The sequence below is a fragment of the Pelecanus crispus genome, chromosome 1 (assembly GCF_030463565.1).
Source record: "Pelecanus crispus isolate bPelCri1 chromosome 1, bPelCri1.pri, whole genome shotgun sequence".
Lineage (NCBI taxonomy): Eukaryota > Metazoa > Chordata > Aves > Pelecaniformes > Pelecanidae > Pelecanus > Pelecanus crispus.
In genome coordinates, this window is record NC_134643.1 from 143,730,734 (window position 1) to 143,750,479 (window position 19,746).

A 19,746-nucleotide genomic window follows, 5' to 3' on the forward strand; every position below is an offset into this window, starting at 1 on the left:
GACAATTCTTCCAATGCCTCTTTGGTGCCGTGATAGCTTCCTTTGGCGATGCATATAAATGCTTATCCCAGAGTTGCCCTTTATTCCTCTAAATTCTCTATTGCTAAAGATCTTTCAAACAATATTTTTTCTTACATTGCTTTGTACTCTTTAGTGATTTCCTTATAGCCTCGTTTTCTTTCAGCTCACCTCTGTTTCTGATAATTACACAACCATATTGGTTGAGCACTTATGGATTATACTGTTTTCTGCTTTTACATTTCTGTTCAGGGATTTTTTTTTTTTTAATTTTATTTTTTTTTTTTTGTGCTTCTACCTTGCATGATAGCATTTATACTCCATTCTGTTAGTAACTTTTGGGATATACTGTTTTCATTCAGATGGATTTTCTGAGTGCATTTTGCTGTTTAGGGCTCAGTAGTTGCCCACAGCCAAGGTCAGCAGTTTTGCACTTGTTCGTCCTTGTATCTATTTATCTACTTCCTGTTTTTCAACATTGCTCGTGTCTTCTGGTTAACTATACCCAAGCATTTTTAAAATCACTATGCTGATTCTCTTAATTTTAATTCCTTTTTTTTTCCCGCCCTTCTTTTAACTTCAGGCATTTCAAACATGTACCCCTCTGCTTTTATCTTCTTTCTCCCATCTTCCACTGCCTTATTCTCATTTATAGAGATGTCTTACATGCTCTCTCCACGTATAAAATATTATAGGAGCACCCCCCGAGAGGAAAATACCCCAGCACTACTCAAACAGCAGAATCTGTATTTCTCTCCTTCCTTCAGGATATCTGTATTGACAGGGCTGTCAGGTTGGTCAGTAAGGGTACAGAGGGCCTGGAAGTTGGAAGGAGTCAAGTTCCCAACCAGGTTGTGTCAGCAGAGTGAAAAGCAAGCCATGTTGGCTCATTGTTGCCAACAGCAAATGTTAGGCAAAAATAGCCCAGATAGCAGCATATGGTGCCCTGCTTCTCAGGGTTTCTGTCCGTGGTTGTTTCTGGTGTACTCTTCTCTGCCCTACTGAGTTATAAAAGATCATCTGCCCCACACATACTCGCTGAGCAGACCCTTAATCCATGACGACAGAGGGGGTGAGCACCAGGAAGGTGCTGGATTGTGCCACGCGGGCTGCTAGCCTGGCACGGGTGGTGAAAGGTGGCTCTTCTCCTGTGGGAAGCAGCAGCACCAGCATCTCCCCCAGCCTCAGGAGTTAGGAGGGACAGCTTTGCCCAGCTTTCAGGTGACCAGCTGGCTCTGAAAAGAAAAATGTAAGGCCTCGTGCTGCTGGTCTCCATAAGGATGAGCCCGCCGTGCTCGCATCACGGCCGAGCCCCTCCACCTTCCCTGAACAGTGGTCTCTGTGTCACCCAGAGTCAGAGTTAACCTCCCTTGGCGTGTGTGGCACAGCAAGCTGGAAGCATTATCTGTTCCACTGCGGTTTTTTAACAAGCATTTCTACCGTTTATTTTATAAAGAGAGTATCTTCCTTTACTGGGCAACCGGTCCAAAACAAACACTCCGCACTGTTGATGTGGGTGTGCTCACACAAAAGGCTGGGAGCACACATTCACCCACCTGGGCAGGTCCCTAGTCCTCATGCCCAAAAGGAATGCCTTCCTTCTGTTTCTTTTTGGATTTTTTGTGGGGATTTTGGGGTTTTTTTTGGTAACTAGTCTAGCTGCACAGCTGTTAGAAGGCAACAGCGAGACAAGGCCACAGGACATTGGAGGGGAAGCAGGGGAGCCAATTTCCAGAACAATTCATACAGACGAGTTCCATCTGCCTTAACGCAAACAGCATTTCCATCCCTTCAGCATCACTTTTGCAAGCACATTTGCAGTTTGAAGAGTATATAATTAACTCCAAATATTTTGAGTTGCCTGTATCCCAGCCTGGAAGACACCACATACCGGGACAAGTAGCAGCCAAGGGGGCCATGTTGTTAGGTCTTGCCTGGAGTACGTGCCACCTGAAAAGTCTGTTTTTTAGATGGATAGGCTCCTGAAGCTTAATCCTGACGATCACCCAGCACCCTGTGATCCTGTGTGTGGATTGCAGCCAAAGATCACCGAGATGTGCCTGGCACAGGAAGCCACAGAGGTGGGGAAAAAAGGTCGCTGTGCTGATGGCCGGGGATGCACGATGGAGACCCTACTGCAGGGCACACGAGGCGTGAGCCTTGGGCAGCTTGTAGTGCGTGCGGTCGGTCAGCATTGTGTCTTTGTGTGTGGGCAGTTCCTGAGAAAGGGCAGGGTGGGCTTGTGTCCTTGGTCTTGCCTGACAAACCCTCTCCTTTAGCACTGACGTGCACTGAACTGCCCTAAAGTGTAGACTTCTGGAGTTGTTCTCTCTGGGGAGGTACCACCGCGCTCCGATTTGTGCCCAAGACTGTTCTGCCTCACCCCACCTCTTGCCACCAGGTGTCTGTGCTTAAAAAGCATAACCAAAAGGATGCGGTACTCATTTCTTCTAGGACTGCTTGGAGTTTTAATCACTCGTATTTTAGGACTCTGTCCAATCTGTGGAGTTTTTACTCTCCTAACATCATGTTTTATTTAGATGGATCAGTCATCAAACTGTCTATCTGTTAAGTGAGAGTTTCAGCAAAAAGACTAAAGTAGAATTGCATGCACTTTAAATGAGGGTCATGCCTTTATTTTGTCCTTTTGGACAAGTACATCTGTTGTCATCTCATTTAAAAGGGGAAAAATTCTAAACCAAGTGTTTTTTCAGTTGTTTTAACATCTCTGAGTGACTCACGAGAGCAGGATATAGCAAATTGTGCCGGATGTAAACAGACGAAACGGGAGAGCAGCACTCCACCCAGATATTTAAGCAATATTTTCAGCTTCCATCATTCAAGTGTCTTTGCTTTTCTCTACCCAGCCTCCTTGTTGTTAGTGGCCATTATGACTCTCAATTGTGCTGTCTACATATGTCTCCAAACATTTGCTCATTTGCTGTAGCTGCTAACAATCAGTACTCAGGCTGGAGGAGCAGTAAAATGTCAGTGCTGCTTGGAATAAGAAATTCTCAGGATGCTCTGCATGCTGGTGGCCGGGTACTGTTCCCTTACAAATTCACTGCTAATTTGGACAGCAGCAGAAGTGGAGCCTTTCATCCGTCTGCTGCCAGTGATACAGGGGCCAGTGTAAGCATGCCTACTTGGAAAGTACACACAGGCATTCCCGAGATGCCTCCCAGAAAGGATTTTTCCTAGATTTTGTCAGTAAACCAGCTCTATTTTGCCTTGGTTCCAGTAAACCCTACAGGTGAACTGAGACACCTGCTCAGAAATAATAATCACTCGTTATGTGATTTGTTGAGCAACTGAGAATCATCCCTTTTGCTGGTGTTTCTGTGTGGAATGTAAATACTTGACAGGTTCATGCGTGGGGCCTTAGCAGAGCCGCTGTATACGCTGGGGTTTCTGAGGAAAGGCCTTCGTGGTAACTCTGTGGCATATGCAGATCCAGCAGTAGATGTTTGATTTTCCTTTAGTTCAAAATTCTTGAAAATGGCTTCCGTGTTTACTTCCCAGCCATGCCTAGTAAATTTAGAGGTATTTCTTAACGTTTGCATTTGTTCTTCAGTAATTCAACCTATCGTGATGTTAGAATGGCTTGGCACAGCCTAAGGAGAGAGCTGAATAGATAAAGTTTCTTTTTTATTATAGCTTATCAGAAATGTGTTTTTCTTAAGCCTTTCTAGCACTCCACTGTGCTTTTTTTAAAAATTAAAAAATGTTTCTCATGCTCTCTAGGCATACGAAAGGTGTTTTTAAGCAACACTGTTATATTTTGTACTAAAGTTAACTAAAGGACTGAAGAACCTCTCAGTTCTTTTTAAAAGACAAAGACCTACCCACAGAAAAAGCCTAAGTAATTGCAGAGGCCTTATATCACTCCTTGAAGGTCAGTGAGCTCTGACTAGCTGTAGAAGGGAGCTTCAGCCACAGAGCTGGTGCTGTGAGAACACTGTCTTACGTCAAGTCTTCTGGAGTCAGTGCAGGGTTTGGACAAACCTTCAGATGGAGTTTTGCTGTTCCCATTATGGATCGAGGTTTCCATTTTCCTTATTTTCTTGCTTCCATCACTCCCTCTACAGATCCAAAGTGATTAATTTCAGGTAGCAAAACAGAGTTACCCAGTCTGGCTAGCTGGGGAGGTTGACTTAAAGACGTCTTTAAGTCCATTTAAATATCCCTTTTTAAAGCATATTATTCTCTGAGCTGTCTCCCACTCTGTTCCTATCATTTAAATAGAGGTAGCACAAGCATCTCATTAGAACTTGGTTACAAGGTTTTAGCAGCTCAAAACCAGCACTTAAGCTGTACTTAAGAAAAAAGCTCCAAAGTGCTAAGGAGACTATCCAGAGTTTCTGTATTGTATGCTGGCTGTTCACTTTATTGACATTGAAAGCCTCATTAGGGTCTAGAGTATAGACCTCACTGGTTCTTAATAGACTGCTATGGTTTGTGGGGTGGAAACCACAATTTTCACCAGCTGAAACTTCAGAGAAGTCTTTGAAACTATACTTGGACAAGGTGGCATGAGGCCAAGTAAGCTAACTGTATGGGTCAGCAATCCTGGATGTTATCATTTGATTAGCAAAGAAAAGGATTTCCAGTCAGTGAAACTCTTATTTGATCTGGCTGGGAGTTTTTCTGTGACATGCTGGTTTTTATTAGAAAATGCTGATTTGCCATCACAGAAAAATTTCCTAGGAACATACCAGTTTTGATCAAAATTTTGTTAAGAAACTTTCCTCGGCTGCCAGAGGCACTTTCTGGTAAAAGAAATTGTGCACTTCTCCAAAATAGCAAATTGTCTCCTGTGCCAGTAAACGCTAAAAAACAGAGCGGATCAAAAATCAAGTCCTTGTATGCTGCTGTTCGGGCTAAGGATATGAGTCTTCGTTTCCACACTGATTGCCCAGTCTGCCAGGTTGTTTCACATTTTTACATGGTGCTTTCTGCAAAATTGCTTTTTAAGCTGCCCACTCTGATGATCGAATAAGTGAACAAATCTTTGTTGGTTTTACAGAGAGTAACTAACTTAGTAGCTTTTAGGCGCTCACTTAGTTCACGTACAATGGACAGAAGTTTGAGCCCCTGCTCTAAGGAACTTTTCTTCATGCAAATTGAACATCTCCAACAGGAGGGATCCCCAGCCTACAGCAGGAAATGGGCAGTTGGAGCTTTTAGCTTGATTGTGAGACCAAAGCCTCAAACCTACACATCTTACATGTGAGTCAGTGCCCTTTCTCCCCCATCAATGGGTTGCTAAATACTTTGCATGACCACAACTCGTCTTTTTTTTTTTTTTTTTTAATGGATCTGAAATGTCAACAGGGCTAGCATTCACTTTAATGGACATGACATCACCTGTCCAACAAGAATATTGTTGGGATTGAATATTTCTGAAGAGTGGTGGGCAGAACATGCTCCCCCCACAGCGCACGCACGCGCACACACACACAAAGGTTTTCATGGGAACTTGAGGCTGTAGCCAATCTGCGGAGGGTGCAACCAATTCTCTGAATTTCAACAAATGAGCAAAAACTTACTGGTTTTGCCAGTTCTTTAATGTAATTACCACTGCCAGCCAGCATCGCTTCCATCTGTATTTAGTCTGAAAATCAGCCAGTTGGTTTTCATCCAGTTCCCCATCTCTGCCAGACATTGAGAAATCGGAGATGGTTCATGTCCTCTGAGAAGGAGGCCTAAAGCAGCCTAGAGCAGAGGTTCGGTGTCCTTTCACTGCTACACAGGCACATTGAGCAGCAGCAATTAAAAACCTGGCATCCCACACCTGAGTGTTTCTAAGGAGGAGCAACACCTATCTCAAAATACCAGCCTTTACATCACGAAGTCAGGGAGAAGGTCATTTTAATGAAATTCCTTTAATGAAGCAGTGCTGAGATCTCACGTCCTGCTGATCTTGTCCCAGTTGATCCCAGTTGATCCTAGTGCTGTAGGATCAATGGCAGCAGCACGCTGTTGGGCATCACTGGGCTACATACTGCTGTCCCATCCTAATTTGAAGCACGAGTGTCTGTGAGCCAAAATCAGAGAAATATTTCATGTTCAGGATTTCATTTGGCTCAGTGGCTTTTCTCAGGAAATGTTGTGGAAGGATGGATAAATAGGGATGCTAGAGGTGCAACAAAGTACCCGGTTAGACAGGCAGAAGGGGAGGCATGTTGCACATGTGTGTTTCGAGTTTGTGGTCTTAAATGTTCATTGGGAAGATAATTCAGAACAGTAAAAATTTTTAATACTAACACTCTCATCATTTTATAGGCACACTCTGCTGGGTGCAGGAGGGACGGGTCTAACTCTGGACTCCTGGAACTGGCAATCCCCGCATTGCTTGATACCCATGTGATGATGTTCTTTCTTGTCCTAAATTAAATGCAGATAGTTTTAGATGTCATTCTACTCACAGGTCACCTCCAGACTTGATATGTGAGGCTCTGCTTCCTGATTTAGTTTTGTCTGGCCACCAAAGTTAGTTCATGTCTTAACATTTCATACTTCTAAAGAGCAGTAATGTTTCTCACCAAGTCAGAACAACGGGCCCTTGTCTCTTTAGTATGATAGGCTAAGAGTGTCCTCATTCAAGATTCATAAAATGTACTCGTCTTTTCAATGTCTTACTTTAATCTTAATGATAATGCAAGCCTAGATAAAATTGAAAGTGTCATCAAAGATCTAGTCAGACTTTAAGTCCCAGGAGGAACTTTGACGTTTAATCACTTAGATGATTGTGGTAAAAGAGAGGATGAGTATATAAGGATTTTTTTTGGTTTTGTTGTTGTTCCTTTTTTCATACTTAAAATGTTGCATTTAATCTTTGGTGCTTTATTTATTCCTGATACAGGCAGGTCTGAATCTGGAACCTGGTAGAAGTTGCACCCATTTTCACCAGGGTGAATAGAGTCAATAGCTATTTTTTCATTCCATTCTAGCGCGAAACAGTTCTGGTTGGCAGTCTGGCCCAATGGTTTTGGTCCTACTAATCTCAGATAGGTCTAGATTTGAAACTTAATGACGAGAATTTCAGTGTTAGTTGTTGGCTGATTCACTGTAGCGCTTTTTTCTGTTTTGTAAAACATTCGAGCGTTTTACTTTGAGACCTGAAGCATATGCTCATTTTGTCCATTACAGTTATATTGAAGTGGGATGGCATTGTGTTCTTTTTGTTTAATTGAGAGAAACCTGTATTCTCCTGTATTTCTATATGTCCATACATATTTTTGTACTGTTACAGAGGACCTTTGTACTGATATACCACTATTAAACTGGTTTAACCTTACCAGTATGGTAAAGCAATATAGTTCTTGTATATCATTAAAACCATACCCTGGAAGGCTTAGTCTGAATAGTCGGTGCATTTACAAGCTCCCAGTACAGGTAGGTGCATACTCTCCTGACCTGTAACGAGACCCAGGCATGTGCCTGTGCCCCTTGACTCTGGTGCCCGGCAGCATTTGAGAGAAAGAAACATCATGAAGGGGTCTGAAACATGAGAGAGCTGTGGCACTGTCCAGCTAGGCTCCCCAGTCTCCGGATTAAGTTACTGGAGCCTCTGATGGCCCTCTGCACCATCTAGCTGTAGCCAAAGCTGCCTGACTTCCAGTTGCTTTCAGTGGAAGTTAAGATCTTAATTAGAACTGCTCCCGAGTGATTTTCCAAGATTCTGTGTGGTAAATCTTATATGATCCAACTGAAAGCAGGATTCAGATACCATGGGCTACAATTACCTGGCATGTCTCCACTATTATTTTATTGTTTGAATGTTGTTGTTATTATTATGCAGTCCAGTACCTCACTGGAATTATTATATATTTAAAGGGGCTTCATATTTTTTTCTTTTTAACAGCTTAATACTTAATTCTTTTTGTACTGAATAAATATCAGATGTTCAGTAAATATTAATTTTTTTTGTTGTTGTTGCAGAATTTATTCCCCAGGCTTTCGGAATGCCCTTGTCCCAAGTGATTGCTAATGACCGGGCCTACAAGCTCAAGCAAGACTCTCAGAGGGAAGAGCAAAAAGATGTTTCAGATTTTGTGGCCTTTCTCTTGCCATTCGGAACTAAAAGGCAGAACAAAGAACTTTCGAGCAGTAACTCATCTCTTAGCTCAACCTCAGAAACACCGAACGAATCCACTTCTCCTAACACACCCGAGCCAGCACCACGAGCGAGGAGGCGTGTAAGTAGACCCATCACAATGTGGTGCGTGCCAGTAGGTCTGGAGGGTCTAGCTGGAGCAGGAAAAAACCCTCTTGTGTCTGTGGATTGTGGAATATTTCTTCTGTCATGTTCCAATAGTTGATATTTTTTTTTTTCCAAGTGGAAGTCAGCCTGGTCAATACCACAAAATTCTGACTTTAGTGGAAATCTTCTTTCTCTGGTGCTGGTGGGAAAAGATCATATGGACTGTGCAAGTCTGTTACAGATGGCAAAGTGGCAGGAGATTATTTAGAAGTCTTCCTGTTCACTCCCTTTATCTACCTCCTTCTGTCTAGGTCTTCTAGATTTAACAAATTCCATCTGTCTTCAACCTAATTTTTTCATCTGGGGAAGACTGAACCTATGTGATTGATATTTATATGTATGCTTATGTTAATCTAGCTCCATAAACTTGGAAATAAATCTAACCATTAATCCCTATCCTAATATTAATAAAAATCCCCATGGTCTAATTCTGATCATGTCCTCGGTGGTAAGAAAGAAGTTGTCAGAGTAAATTTGTACCACGCTCTTTGAAGGACATTTCTGCATACAGGCTATGAAGATGCCTTTGGCAGCAGAAGAACACAGTGCTGTGGTTTGGGTTGAATGTTAATCCTGCATGTAAGATAGGCACCTGGTAGGCCATTTGTTTGCAGGGTTCTGTTCCTTGAAAGTAAATTTTATGCTCTGAGTTTTCCAGTACTGCAGCTAGTAACAGTAGTAGATTATTTTTTTTGTTACCATGGGATAGAGGTTCTAGAATTACTGCTTTTTCATTTCATTTGCAATCGAGGGAGAAAAAAAATGCATAATAAAATACTTTCAATAAAAACCCCTGTTAAGTGATCTGAGAAAAATTTGGGGTACAAGAACAGACCCTGGAAAATAAAATGTTTTCTTAGGATCCTCACCGTCTTTCATCCCTAGGAAAAACCTGCTTCAGAAAAATGCTGTGTAAGGCTCTTCAAGCCACAGTGTTAAGAGGGGTAGAACTAGAGTAAATTGCAAATTAAGAGAAGATTGAAGACCCCCATGACCTGCCTTCTTTCCCTCTAGCTGGCAGCTGAAGCTTGAAGCGTCTACATTCTGTGTCTGCAGAGAGCTGAGGACATGGTATTTGAAGATGTTTGCATTCTTATATATGCATAATGCACACCTATTGGCCTGTCCAGACCATATGAACAGGCAGTTGTGTTCACACAAAAGTGCAAAGTACACTTGAATATAAGTGTGAAGGGAAACCCTCCAACTTCTTTTAGAATTTGGCATAGGCAGTGGCAAAAAATAGAAATTCACTGTATACACCCATTGGCTTCAGAACCTGTTTTCATATGAAGGAAAGATAATTCATGTGTCCAGATAGGGGTCACCTGCTGTTCTCACCAAGCACGATAAGATCTCTGACATGCATTTGACCAGCCAGCAAGCAGAAGGAACCTGGATCGTTTGTTACATCCCAGGGATAGAGCTCCATCAGGACCAAGTTCCTAGAAGCCTGTGGGGGTTTTGCTTGTTTGGTTTGTTTTTTTGTTAATACCAGGATTGCAGCTTTCAGGGTGTTCAATTTGAGCCTTTAGTCCATAGTCATGAGGATGCAGTAGCACATGGTTCACCTACAGAGAAGTAAGAGTAGACTAAGGTGGGCAGTGTGACGTGGAGGGAGCTGGCATTTTCTCTCAGGAATGAACCTCAGTTATTCAGTAATGTACTTAATGAATTGTCAATTATTTAACATTAATATCAACTCACGTGCCATATCTTGTCTGCTTTGGGCTTTATACTTCTGCTTATCAGTGTACTTGCTCTACTCCCCTGAGGTTTTTTAGGGAATGGTAAGGAAGCCTGCACTTATATTTTATCTCTTGGGCAGTGTTGCACTGTTTATTTTCAACTATATCAAGGCTTTTAAAAAAAAAAAAATTCATTAGTACATGCAACTGATAGAACCAGTTTCTCACACAAATACTGCACAGACACCTGGAGTGCAGTCCTCTTAAACTTGAACTGGAGGAATTGTTTATCACTGTACCATTCACTTCTTTGCAACTCTGTCATGCACTTTCATGTATCCCAGTGAGTCTTCAAACACTCAGCTAAGGCTTTCAATAAGGGGTACAAGGTAATGCTGGCTGCAGAGCTCATGGTATAAGTGCTGTGGTTATCTCTTCTCCAAGAACGAGGCAGAAATCACCGTTGCTGCATTTTCTGTGTAGGATTTTTGCCCAGCACTTCGAAGTTGAGACCCTGGTCATCCAGCAAGGCACTTTCTGTGTCCTTATGGTAGAGAATATTCTGACTCTCTGTTAATATATTATTTATATATATATATTCATTCTTTTTATATGTATATTACGCAGCCAAAATTTATTCAAGTATCAGGATCTCAGTCATACTGCTTTACTACTCAAATAGCGTAATGTATGGAGTGAAAATGGATCTGCCATGGATAGTACTTGATCCCATGTGTACTCTGTAATACTGCTTATCTCTTCCAAAGAGAAAAGCCTTCTATAACCCTTGAAGAGTAAAGAAGAGCTTCATATGACCTTCATTCCACACCTGTCCCTCTGGCCTTCATTTGCTTTTTGCTCTTTCCATCTCCTCTTTAATCTCCACTTTCCTCCATGTTTCTGTGTGCTTAGCTTAAGGCTTGCCCAGTTTATTTAGATTTTGAGCTTGTCATGGTGGAGCAGGCACTGGTGTCCGTTATGTGCAAAGGTAATGCCTAGTAGATGGAACTTGATTTTTCTTTGGTTGCTGGGCATCACAGTCCATATAGCACTGTGTCTGTGTTAATAGTCCTGGAGCAGTGGGCAGTAATGTGCATGATCTCCTGCATCGTTCCTGAGCAGTCATATAGGTCTGGCTGAGCCCAAACTAGTAGGTCTGGCCGAGTTTGAGCTGGATCCGTGGGGTATGTTGGTAGTATTTTCCCCCGCACCCTGGAATTTAAAATCATAGCTGGCCTGGACTTGGTATTGCCAAGCAGTGCTGTACTTCAGCCACTGAACTCAAGGTCACTCTTCCTAAAGCCAGCTCAGTGCCTCAGTTAATCCACAACTTTGATAAAATGCCCAAGGATAATGGCGAACTGACTGTATTTACATCTATTTTAGGGATCTGAATCCGACTTAAGTGACTCTGTGATAATAATGATTCGTGAGGTGAGGATGCTTTGCAGGCAGGGAAGGACCAGTAAAGGCAGGGTATAAAGGAGGGCACCTGTCATACAGGAACTGCCTGGGAGCTGCAGCGGTAAGGATGGTGTTAGGATTTTCACTGTCAGTTGACTAATTTTGATGTCTGAAACCCCAAACTCTTAAAAAACAAAATAGAAAGATTGTTCAGTTGCAATTCTACATACATAGATCATAGCTAGAGATTCTTGTTTGGTTTGGGGTTTTTTTTGTTTGTTTGTTTGTTTCCTTTTGACAGGAAATGGTAAAGGGAAGCAAGCAAATGTACTTCGGAAACACATCAGAAATCAAGGGCAAAGTTGCATTCTAAAGGGTCTAGTAATTGTTCAGAGATGTAGGTCCCAAAAAATCTAAAAACTTTACTGTGTTTTATTTACAAGTCTTCCATGACTTATAAAAGAGAGAACTATTCCTGATAAGTTAGATGCATCTTTGTTCTGTGATAACGTAGGATTATTTCAATCTCCGCAGTTGTATGTATTTGTATTATTAGTTAACTGTATGTGGTGTATGGTTGTAAATCTATTTGCGTCATTTTCACTGATGCAATGGCCCGAGCTGCAGAAGAAGTAGGGAATCACGTTGAAAAATGTGTATGTATCTCCATGAACATAAATATTGTATTGCTAAGGTGCACACATAGACCATGATTCATCCTTGTCCTGCAGTATGTGCAGGCTTACAACAATAAAAAGATGTACCAAGTGAGTAGAAAGCATTTAGTTTTTTTCAATATCTAATTTGTATTTCTTGTAGTATGGTAATAATAGCATTGGTACCATTGTGATTTTCCCATCCATTACGCTGGTATTATAACTTCATTAATTTACAAAAACTATGTAGCAAATAGTATTTTTATATTAGTTTGTTTAAAGTGCAGGTAGGCAAAAGTCTGTTAGATAAGGTCCTGTGGCATTTAGATTTCTCCAGCCGTACTGATTGTTCATGTGTGTGTATTTTACAGGGCGCGATGTCTGTGGACTCTATTACAGATCTTGATGACAATCAGTCACGATTGTTAGAGGCTCTCCAGCTCTCTTTGCCAGCAGAAGCCCAGAGCAAGAAAGAAAAGGCAAGAGATAAGAAACTAAGCCTGAACCCTATTTACAGGCAGGTTCCCCGGCTTGTAGATAGTTGCTGCCAGCACTTGGAAAAGCATGGTAAGAATATTTTGTTTTCCCAGGAGTGGCAGATATATTTTTACTCTAATATAAATAAATGCGTATTTTGAGAAGCAAGCATATACTTCCAGTTGCAAGGACGTCTTTGAAAGTCAGACACTTTCCCTCCTATTTTGCCTTTTGCTAAAGATACTCTCTCACAAATAATTACTTAGATGATACCTTCCCAAACGCTACAAGCTTGCAAACTGGCCCATACAGCACAGGAGAAGAAACATTTCTTGAAGGTCATTCATCTCGTATGTACTGGAGTGCTCAGCTCTGCAGGAGTGGCTCTTCACACCCCACGGGTTTACCCATACCTTGAGAATGAAAGTCTGAAGTGTGCCAGTGAGCCTGGAGTCATTCTTCACCACCAGTGGATTTTAAGGTGTAAGAGCTAAATTAACTGTTTATAATACAGTGCAAGACATAACTAGAAACAGCATTTGAAGATACAGGCTCAGAGAAAGAAAAAAAATCCCATGCCAAATTATATTAAGCTTCAAGAAGCTTTTTCTTGTTCACTACAAGGCTTGCGGGCTGGCTACTCAGTTTGTCCCTGGCTTCAGTGCTCCTGACCAGCCTCAGGCTCAGGCTTGCTCTCTATGAAGAGAATTATAAACTCCTGCCAATATTCTTCTCGTGTCTTCATGATCATCCAGACACAAACCTCCCACCAACTTTATTTAATGCAGAAACAATAGTTAATCGAGGTATCTGTTTCAACATCTCTCCCAATGTATCTTAGTCATGTAAAGAGTTCTAATGAGAATTGAAATAACTTGGCCACAGCAAGGCAGAGTTATCACATGGCCAGAGAATAAACAAACCATTAAGTAATTGTGACTGCAACACCAAATGATGCATTTGATGCCTAATTTGACCAGAAAGAAATCATTTACTGACTCTGAATGAAAGGCTTTTGCAGATGAGGGACTGCTATTTCAACAACAATGCTAAGCTTTTACAATACATAATTGAAACCCACGTTGCTTACAAATATATAAAGGAAAACTGTGAAAGAGAGTCATTGTTAGCCTTTTACAGAGATTAGATACCACAGCTGACAAATAAGTGTGGGGATGATTAAGTTTGAGATGAATGACTTGCGTCCCTTTAAGCAAGGGTAGCCGAGTTTGGAGAACATTAAAGTGCCTGAGTCAGCCAAAAAAGCCATCCAGCTGAGTATCCTTTGGATACTGTGATTTTATGTCACTTGAGCATCTGTGATAAATTTTTTAATCCACTTAACCCACTGTCATAACAAAGATTCTTTTCTATACAACATTCTTTACTAAAATATTTGCTTTACATTAAAGTTACCTTTTAAAGAAAAGGTAAGATCTTTTTGTGCGTTTTCTAAAAGCGTATTGCAGTACCCCGCAACACAGTAATCTGAGATAATTTGGGCCAAATATTGATATTCATCAATTTTCAATGTCATCTGCCGTCCACAAAACAGTCATTGGGATTGGTTGACTTCGAGAATTTTAAAGATTGCAGAAGACGGACACTACTGTTTGCTCATTGGCTTTAGGGGTAACAGAGGACTTTCTGTTCTAGCAACAGTCCTGTAGCAACGTCATTGCAGGCTATGTGATGGACCAAATTTCTGATTCTGAAAATACTTGCCTGTATGCATAAGTCCTTTAGGTCAATTTTTCAGCAGCAAATCACCTAGGATTTTCTCACAAATGCTTTAACTGATCATTTTGAACATTATATGACAAACAATGGTTATGTTTTTAGCCATAAAAGCCCTTGGCCTTGTTCACCTTCCCTGTTTTCCCTGGGATCATGTCCCAGAGTTGTAAAGGCTTGACTTCCTGCAGGCCCGCAGTGTAAAACAAATACTGAATATTAGTTCAGGAACTGCTAACCAGCCTCCTCCAGTTTTTGCCCAATACAAGTATCTCCATCTCAGATTTCCCTGCCAATGTTCCTGGGTTTACTAAATGTTATTCCATCATTGTAATTTTCTGTTAACCAAAGTTAGAAGAATATTTGAAGAAAGGTGTCATGTTGAGACTAAAATCTAAAAGGCAGAATCCTGTCTGAATTTCTCTGATGAAAATCTGTGACTCCAAACACCACTGTGAAGCTACACATCTCTAGCAAGCAAGTGTAGCCTCATGGCTGTCAAAAGGCATTTGTTTTGCAAGGTTATTTTACATCTCCTGTATGTCACTAGAGAAAATGAATGTTGCAGAGTAGCCTTTGTTAGACCACAAACTTTTCAAAGCTTATAGGTAATTTCATCCTTCTTGCAAAAAATGTCTAACTGTGTAAAATGAGATTAAGCACACAGCTGCATAAGTCTCTTAAGATTTCCGCTCACATTCTCATTGCTGAAGACGATGTCAACTCTAAGGTGACATTTACTCTCAAATTTTTCAGTTTCTGTTACTTGGCAAAGTATGTCCGTTCAACAACCACGTTATCATTTGTTTGATATTCTGGTAGTATCTACAGGGCTAGAAGAAGGTTTGAACTGATTTCTCATGGAATAGCAAGCAACACCCATTCCCAAATCACTTTAAGTCTAAATGACACAAGAGGCACACCTTCTGCACCTTGCCTGAAGTACAACAGTACTTTTTTATAGCTTTCCCTCTGTGTAATAGCTGTTCCTACCCTATAAACTGCACATAGCTCCCAGGTAGAGTTCTTCCCTGTCATAATCTGCCTGAGTGCCCTACTTATGTCCCTTTGAAGGAAACCCTCAGCTTTGTCTTGACAGGCACTGTAGAGCCAGTGGGTAGCCCCAAACACCAACTGCTTCCTGTATCCAAAGACAGTATCAGTGCCCAAGTATTTAGTTATTGCCCATTTCCTTTGACGTCAGTCCTGGAAGTGCCGCCTCCAGACGCTGAGCAGTGCTTCGCTCTCTGCATACCTCTGTCCCTCACAGAGCAGCAGTGGCACTACCAAAATGGCATCACGAGAAATGTCACAGAGATGCCATTTTGCAGGTTAGGTGATGTGAGGTCCTTAAAAACTACAGTGGATGGCTTCTTAATCCAAGACAAACACATTTTGTCTTAGTGTGGTAAGTACAAGTTTGTAGAGAAATATATTGTGGGGGTTTTTTTTATTCTTTTAAGTACTCACATAGCCAGATTGCTTTGGTTCAATGCAATTTTCAGCAGAAAATTAAACAATAAAACAGTTGTCTGTTGTGCTACATTTGCAGGTCTCCAGACAGTAGGAATATTCAGAGTTGGAAGCTCAAAAAAGAGAGTAAGACAGGTGAGTGGATATGGATATATCCATAAAAGTGTATGCTTTTCCCTCATCAGCTATGATACAAACAAACCTGATTCCTTCCTGTTAAGTGATTTCATCCTCATCCATCGCCTGATGAAATTTAGGCTTTCTGGGTCAGTGACTTTATTGGTTTTTTGATGGCTCATAACAGGCCATTTCCAGTCATCTTTTACATTTGGTGAAATCCTTGTCAGGTTCTCAGAAGGTTAACAGTCTCTGTATGTTTGCTCTGCAGAAGTAGCACAGGGTTGGAGATCCAAATAGACTGCAGTGATGAAATTTTCCAAAGGTTACACTGTAGGGAAAAAAAAATCCTGGCTGCTAGTTTCATCTCAGAAACAGCTGAAGCTCCCAAAGTAAACCCAAACTGTAAATCTTTTTTGGAAAACTCACAGTATGAGAAAATATGCAAGTACAGAACAATCTATTTGACCCTTAAATCACTGCTCCCAAAAATCACTTTTCTTTTACCCCTGTTAAACTTGAAGGTCAGAGCAGACGCATACAAGTCCGAGCCTCAGCCAAATGTCAAAAAGGCAAAGATAGCGTACAGTTAGGTTCCAGAGACAAAGTCAGAAGTGGTTGTTTCCTCAGACCTAGATGTTGCATTGTTACTCCCAGAAGTTGGGAATACACATTGAATTAGAGCACTAGAGAATAGTGCTTAATGGTTGTATTATGCTTAGGGAGGGGATAAAAAGTTACAGGAAAATACCTCTGCCAGGAGGTATAGGACCAAAAAGATCAAATAGAAAAAAAAACAAAAGAAAGCTTGACTGCATCTGATCCCAGAAATAATAGTTCTTAGTTGCAAAAACTACACAGTATAATGCTTGGCACTCTGTAAAGTTACCTTGGATGGCTAAGCTGACTTGATTCTGGCTGCTAGGACAGTATAGCCTATGGATTTGTAGCTTATTCTCTAGCAGTTTCTATTGCTGAGTGGCTGGTGTAACACAAAGCTTGAAACACTCATGGTCTGCAGAGGCAGTTGTTAGATCAGCACTGAACTAGATAAAGTATTGAAAAGTAAGTTGCCTGTCATTTGCATTACCAACTTCAGTGTCAAGACATATGTTATCATTCAGGGGTGAGAACAATTGCATCATACCTCTGGGGAAAAAGCAGAGGGCTCGTATCATTTACTTATCAACTAAGACTTACTTTGAACATCAGTGACTTTCACCAGTTTTCCCTCTACTGTGTTTTCAAAAGCTGAGGAAAGCAAGAGATTTGGGTATTTATGTATTCTATTACATGAACTAATTTATTGAATTAGGTGAACTAATATATTTCATTAAACAACATGGAAGCATCAGCTTGGCCCTTGCAGTTACAATAATAAATGCTGTCAACATGAACACATGGGAAAGTCTGGATTCAATTAAAATTCCACTCATTTTCTGAACCATGGAAAGCCAAACCCAGCATTCAGATTTTGGTGTGCTTTTGCAGCTGTTCATTAGTTTTCCTTTTGTAGAAAGTAGGCATAGTTTTCTTTCCCTTCCTCCCCCAGTTAGAAAATGTCCTATTTCAGCTGTAGTTTGTTGCAATAAATACATAAGTAGGTAAATGCAGGTGCCAGCAGGGTTTTTTTGGTTGGTAGGCAGGAGGAGAAAAATCTAGAGCAAGTGCATCTATTACAAACCCTGTTCAGTGGGGTGTAGGACGAAGATTCCTGAGCTAGTATTGACTCAAGCGGTAGGTCCGGTACATCGGGATGCCAGGTACCAGCTTGTGCCCAGAACCTGTACAGATGCGTGAGCAGAGCGTCATTGCCGACCGTAGGGTGGGCAGCCCTCAATGCTGGGCCTGGTCACTTGGCAGCAGCTCTGCAGGTGAAGCAACCTCCAGACCCTGAGGTTGAAGAGTGACGTGGCTGGAGCTCCGCTCTTCCGTCCCCTCTCCCAGCACGGCTGTCCTCAGCTCTCACGTCTTAAGCTCCAGTGGATGCTTTAGTTCACCAGCTGCATTTTCCAAAAGTCTGAAAGTATTCCCTGTGAATGAGGACTGAGAGACCTAAAGTTTAAACTTAGAAATATACAGTTTTTAACAGCCGTGACACCTGGGCCTGAAATGTGGCCATGTTTCACCAATTGTTATCTGCCATTGTGATAATTAGGACATCTCTGTAGGCCTCACAGGATATCAGATCAGAAGTGCCATATTCAAGACTGTAACAGCAATTTATGATTTAGACAGCTACTTGGGAAGTATGAATTCCTGATGCAGTGCTCAGCTGCTTTTGGGCAGTAAGTGCAGAAGCAATCTTCTGGATAGAGGTGATTGGTGCCACCAGTCTGAAGAGTAGAATTGAGCTGGGAATGAAATCCCCAAGTTGGCACTGGAAAATCTTTGGCCACAAATCAGCAGGGGGAAGCATAATACTACATAAAGAACAAATTCTGGTCTTCATAGCATAATTATTCATTATTAGTAAAGACTGACATTAATAATGTTAAAAGTAGTCTTAATAAATCAGAAAAGTTTTTATAGACTACCTGTCACACCCGTTATGAAAGCACAATTTCAGCTGAAGGTATGGGATTTTCTACATTCCTCCACACTGTGCACACTCAAGATAGATTTGCCTGTGATCAAGATTTGCCACAGATTATCAGACACATAGTTTGCTTGTGACTTACCTTCTTTCTTCTTTTTGACATGTCTGTAATAATCCTGTAAAGAAAGCCGATACCTCAATTTTTCTCATGTTTAGTGAGATTTAGATGTAATTACTCTCTGAGAAGATACATGTGAGATCATGATACCTCATAATATTAGCAAAGATATGAAATTTTCCTAGGAAATATATTGTTTTAAAACTTCTCGACTGTTTTCAAAATGAAAGGAGAGTAAAAGGTGGAGCTCTCAGCCTGAAGAAAGTATTCTGCTCTTGGTGCTGGGAAATCTGTCAAGAAAGGCAGGCTTTTATCTTTTCGTAAGGCATATCGGATGTGGGAGAGGGATTTCTTCTGCCTTTGGGAAGTGTGATGACTTTGAATTATACAGAATTTGTCTGAGTACTGTAGCTGGGAAAAAATAGTGGTACCTCATAATGGTATTAGCTTGCTGTTTGTTAACTCCCTAATGATGATCACTTAGTGAATATAACTAAATTAGGAAGGCAGAACAAGATGCGTGTGGACAAATGCCACAAAGTCTTAGTGAACCTGGCTGCTTACTGCTTATGCTTAAAGACAGTCTTAAATCACAAGAGAAATGTGAGTTTGGTTGATATTAACATTGTCTTATTATTAATGTTTTTGTACAAAACCATAAATGTTATGAAATGCAATTTTCATCTTTCTGGTCCTAAAATCTAGGGATAATGCAGTAAGGTGGTATAAGAAAGCCTTTCTTGCAGTTTTCCTTATTCTCCCTGGTTTCTGCCTTTGATACTAATCTTACAGTTCTGCAAAAAATATATTTACTTGGGCACATTTTTTCATGAAAGAGTGTCATATATTAGCTGGAAAGAAAGAATTGTATTTTATTACAGTCTGGTACGAACCTTAAGTTATGTGTCATGGAATAAGCAGCAGTTAGACATGAATTATATCTTTGACCCTACCAAAAATTAGTAATGTCCAATCTGGAAAGTGAAAATGAGTAAATCTACATCTTGAAAGATTTTCTATGTTGGGATGTACTAATTGGGACACTAAGTGACTGTGGTTTTGTGTCATGATCTTTTTCAGTTACGTGAAGAGTTTGACCGGGGCATAGATGTTGTATTAGACGAAGAGCACAGCATTCATGATGTTGCTGCTTTGTTAAAGGAATTTCTGCGTGACATGCCTGACCCGCTTCTCACCAGAGAACTTTACACGCCTTTCATCAACACTCTCTGTGAGCTCTACAGCATCTTGATTTA

General features: G+C 41.0%; 1 protein-coding gene across 1 annotated transcript in view; it reads left to right on the plus strand.

Annotated features, from left to right (window-relative positions):
* The window catches only part of ARHGAP6 (Rho GTPase activating protein 6), a 337,883-nt gene that overhangs the window by 297,836 nt on the left and 20,301 nt on the right, over positions 1-19,746 (plus strand). Inside the window, exons 4-7 of the mRNA XM_075716496.1 lie at positions 7,963-8,219; positions 12,404-12,599; positions 15,796-15,851; positions 19,571-19,721. Coding sequence (XP_075572611.1) covers positions 7,963-8,219; positions 12,404-12,599; positions 15,796-15,851; positions 19,571-19,721 — 660 coding nt within the window. The remainder of the gene's footprint in view (positions 1-7,962; positions 8,220-12,403; positions 12,600-15,795; positions 15,852-19,570; positions 19,722-19,746) is intronic.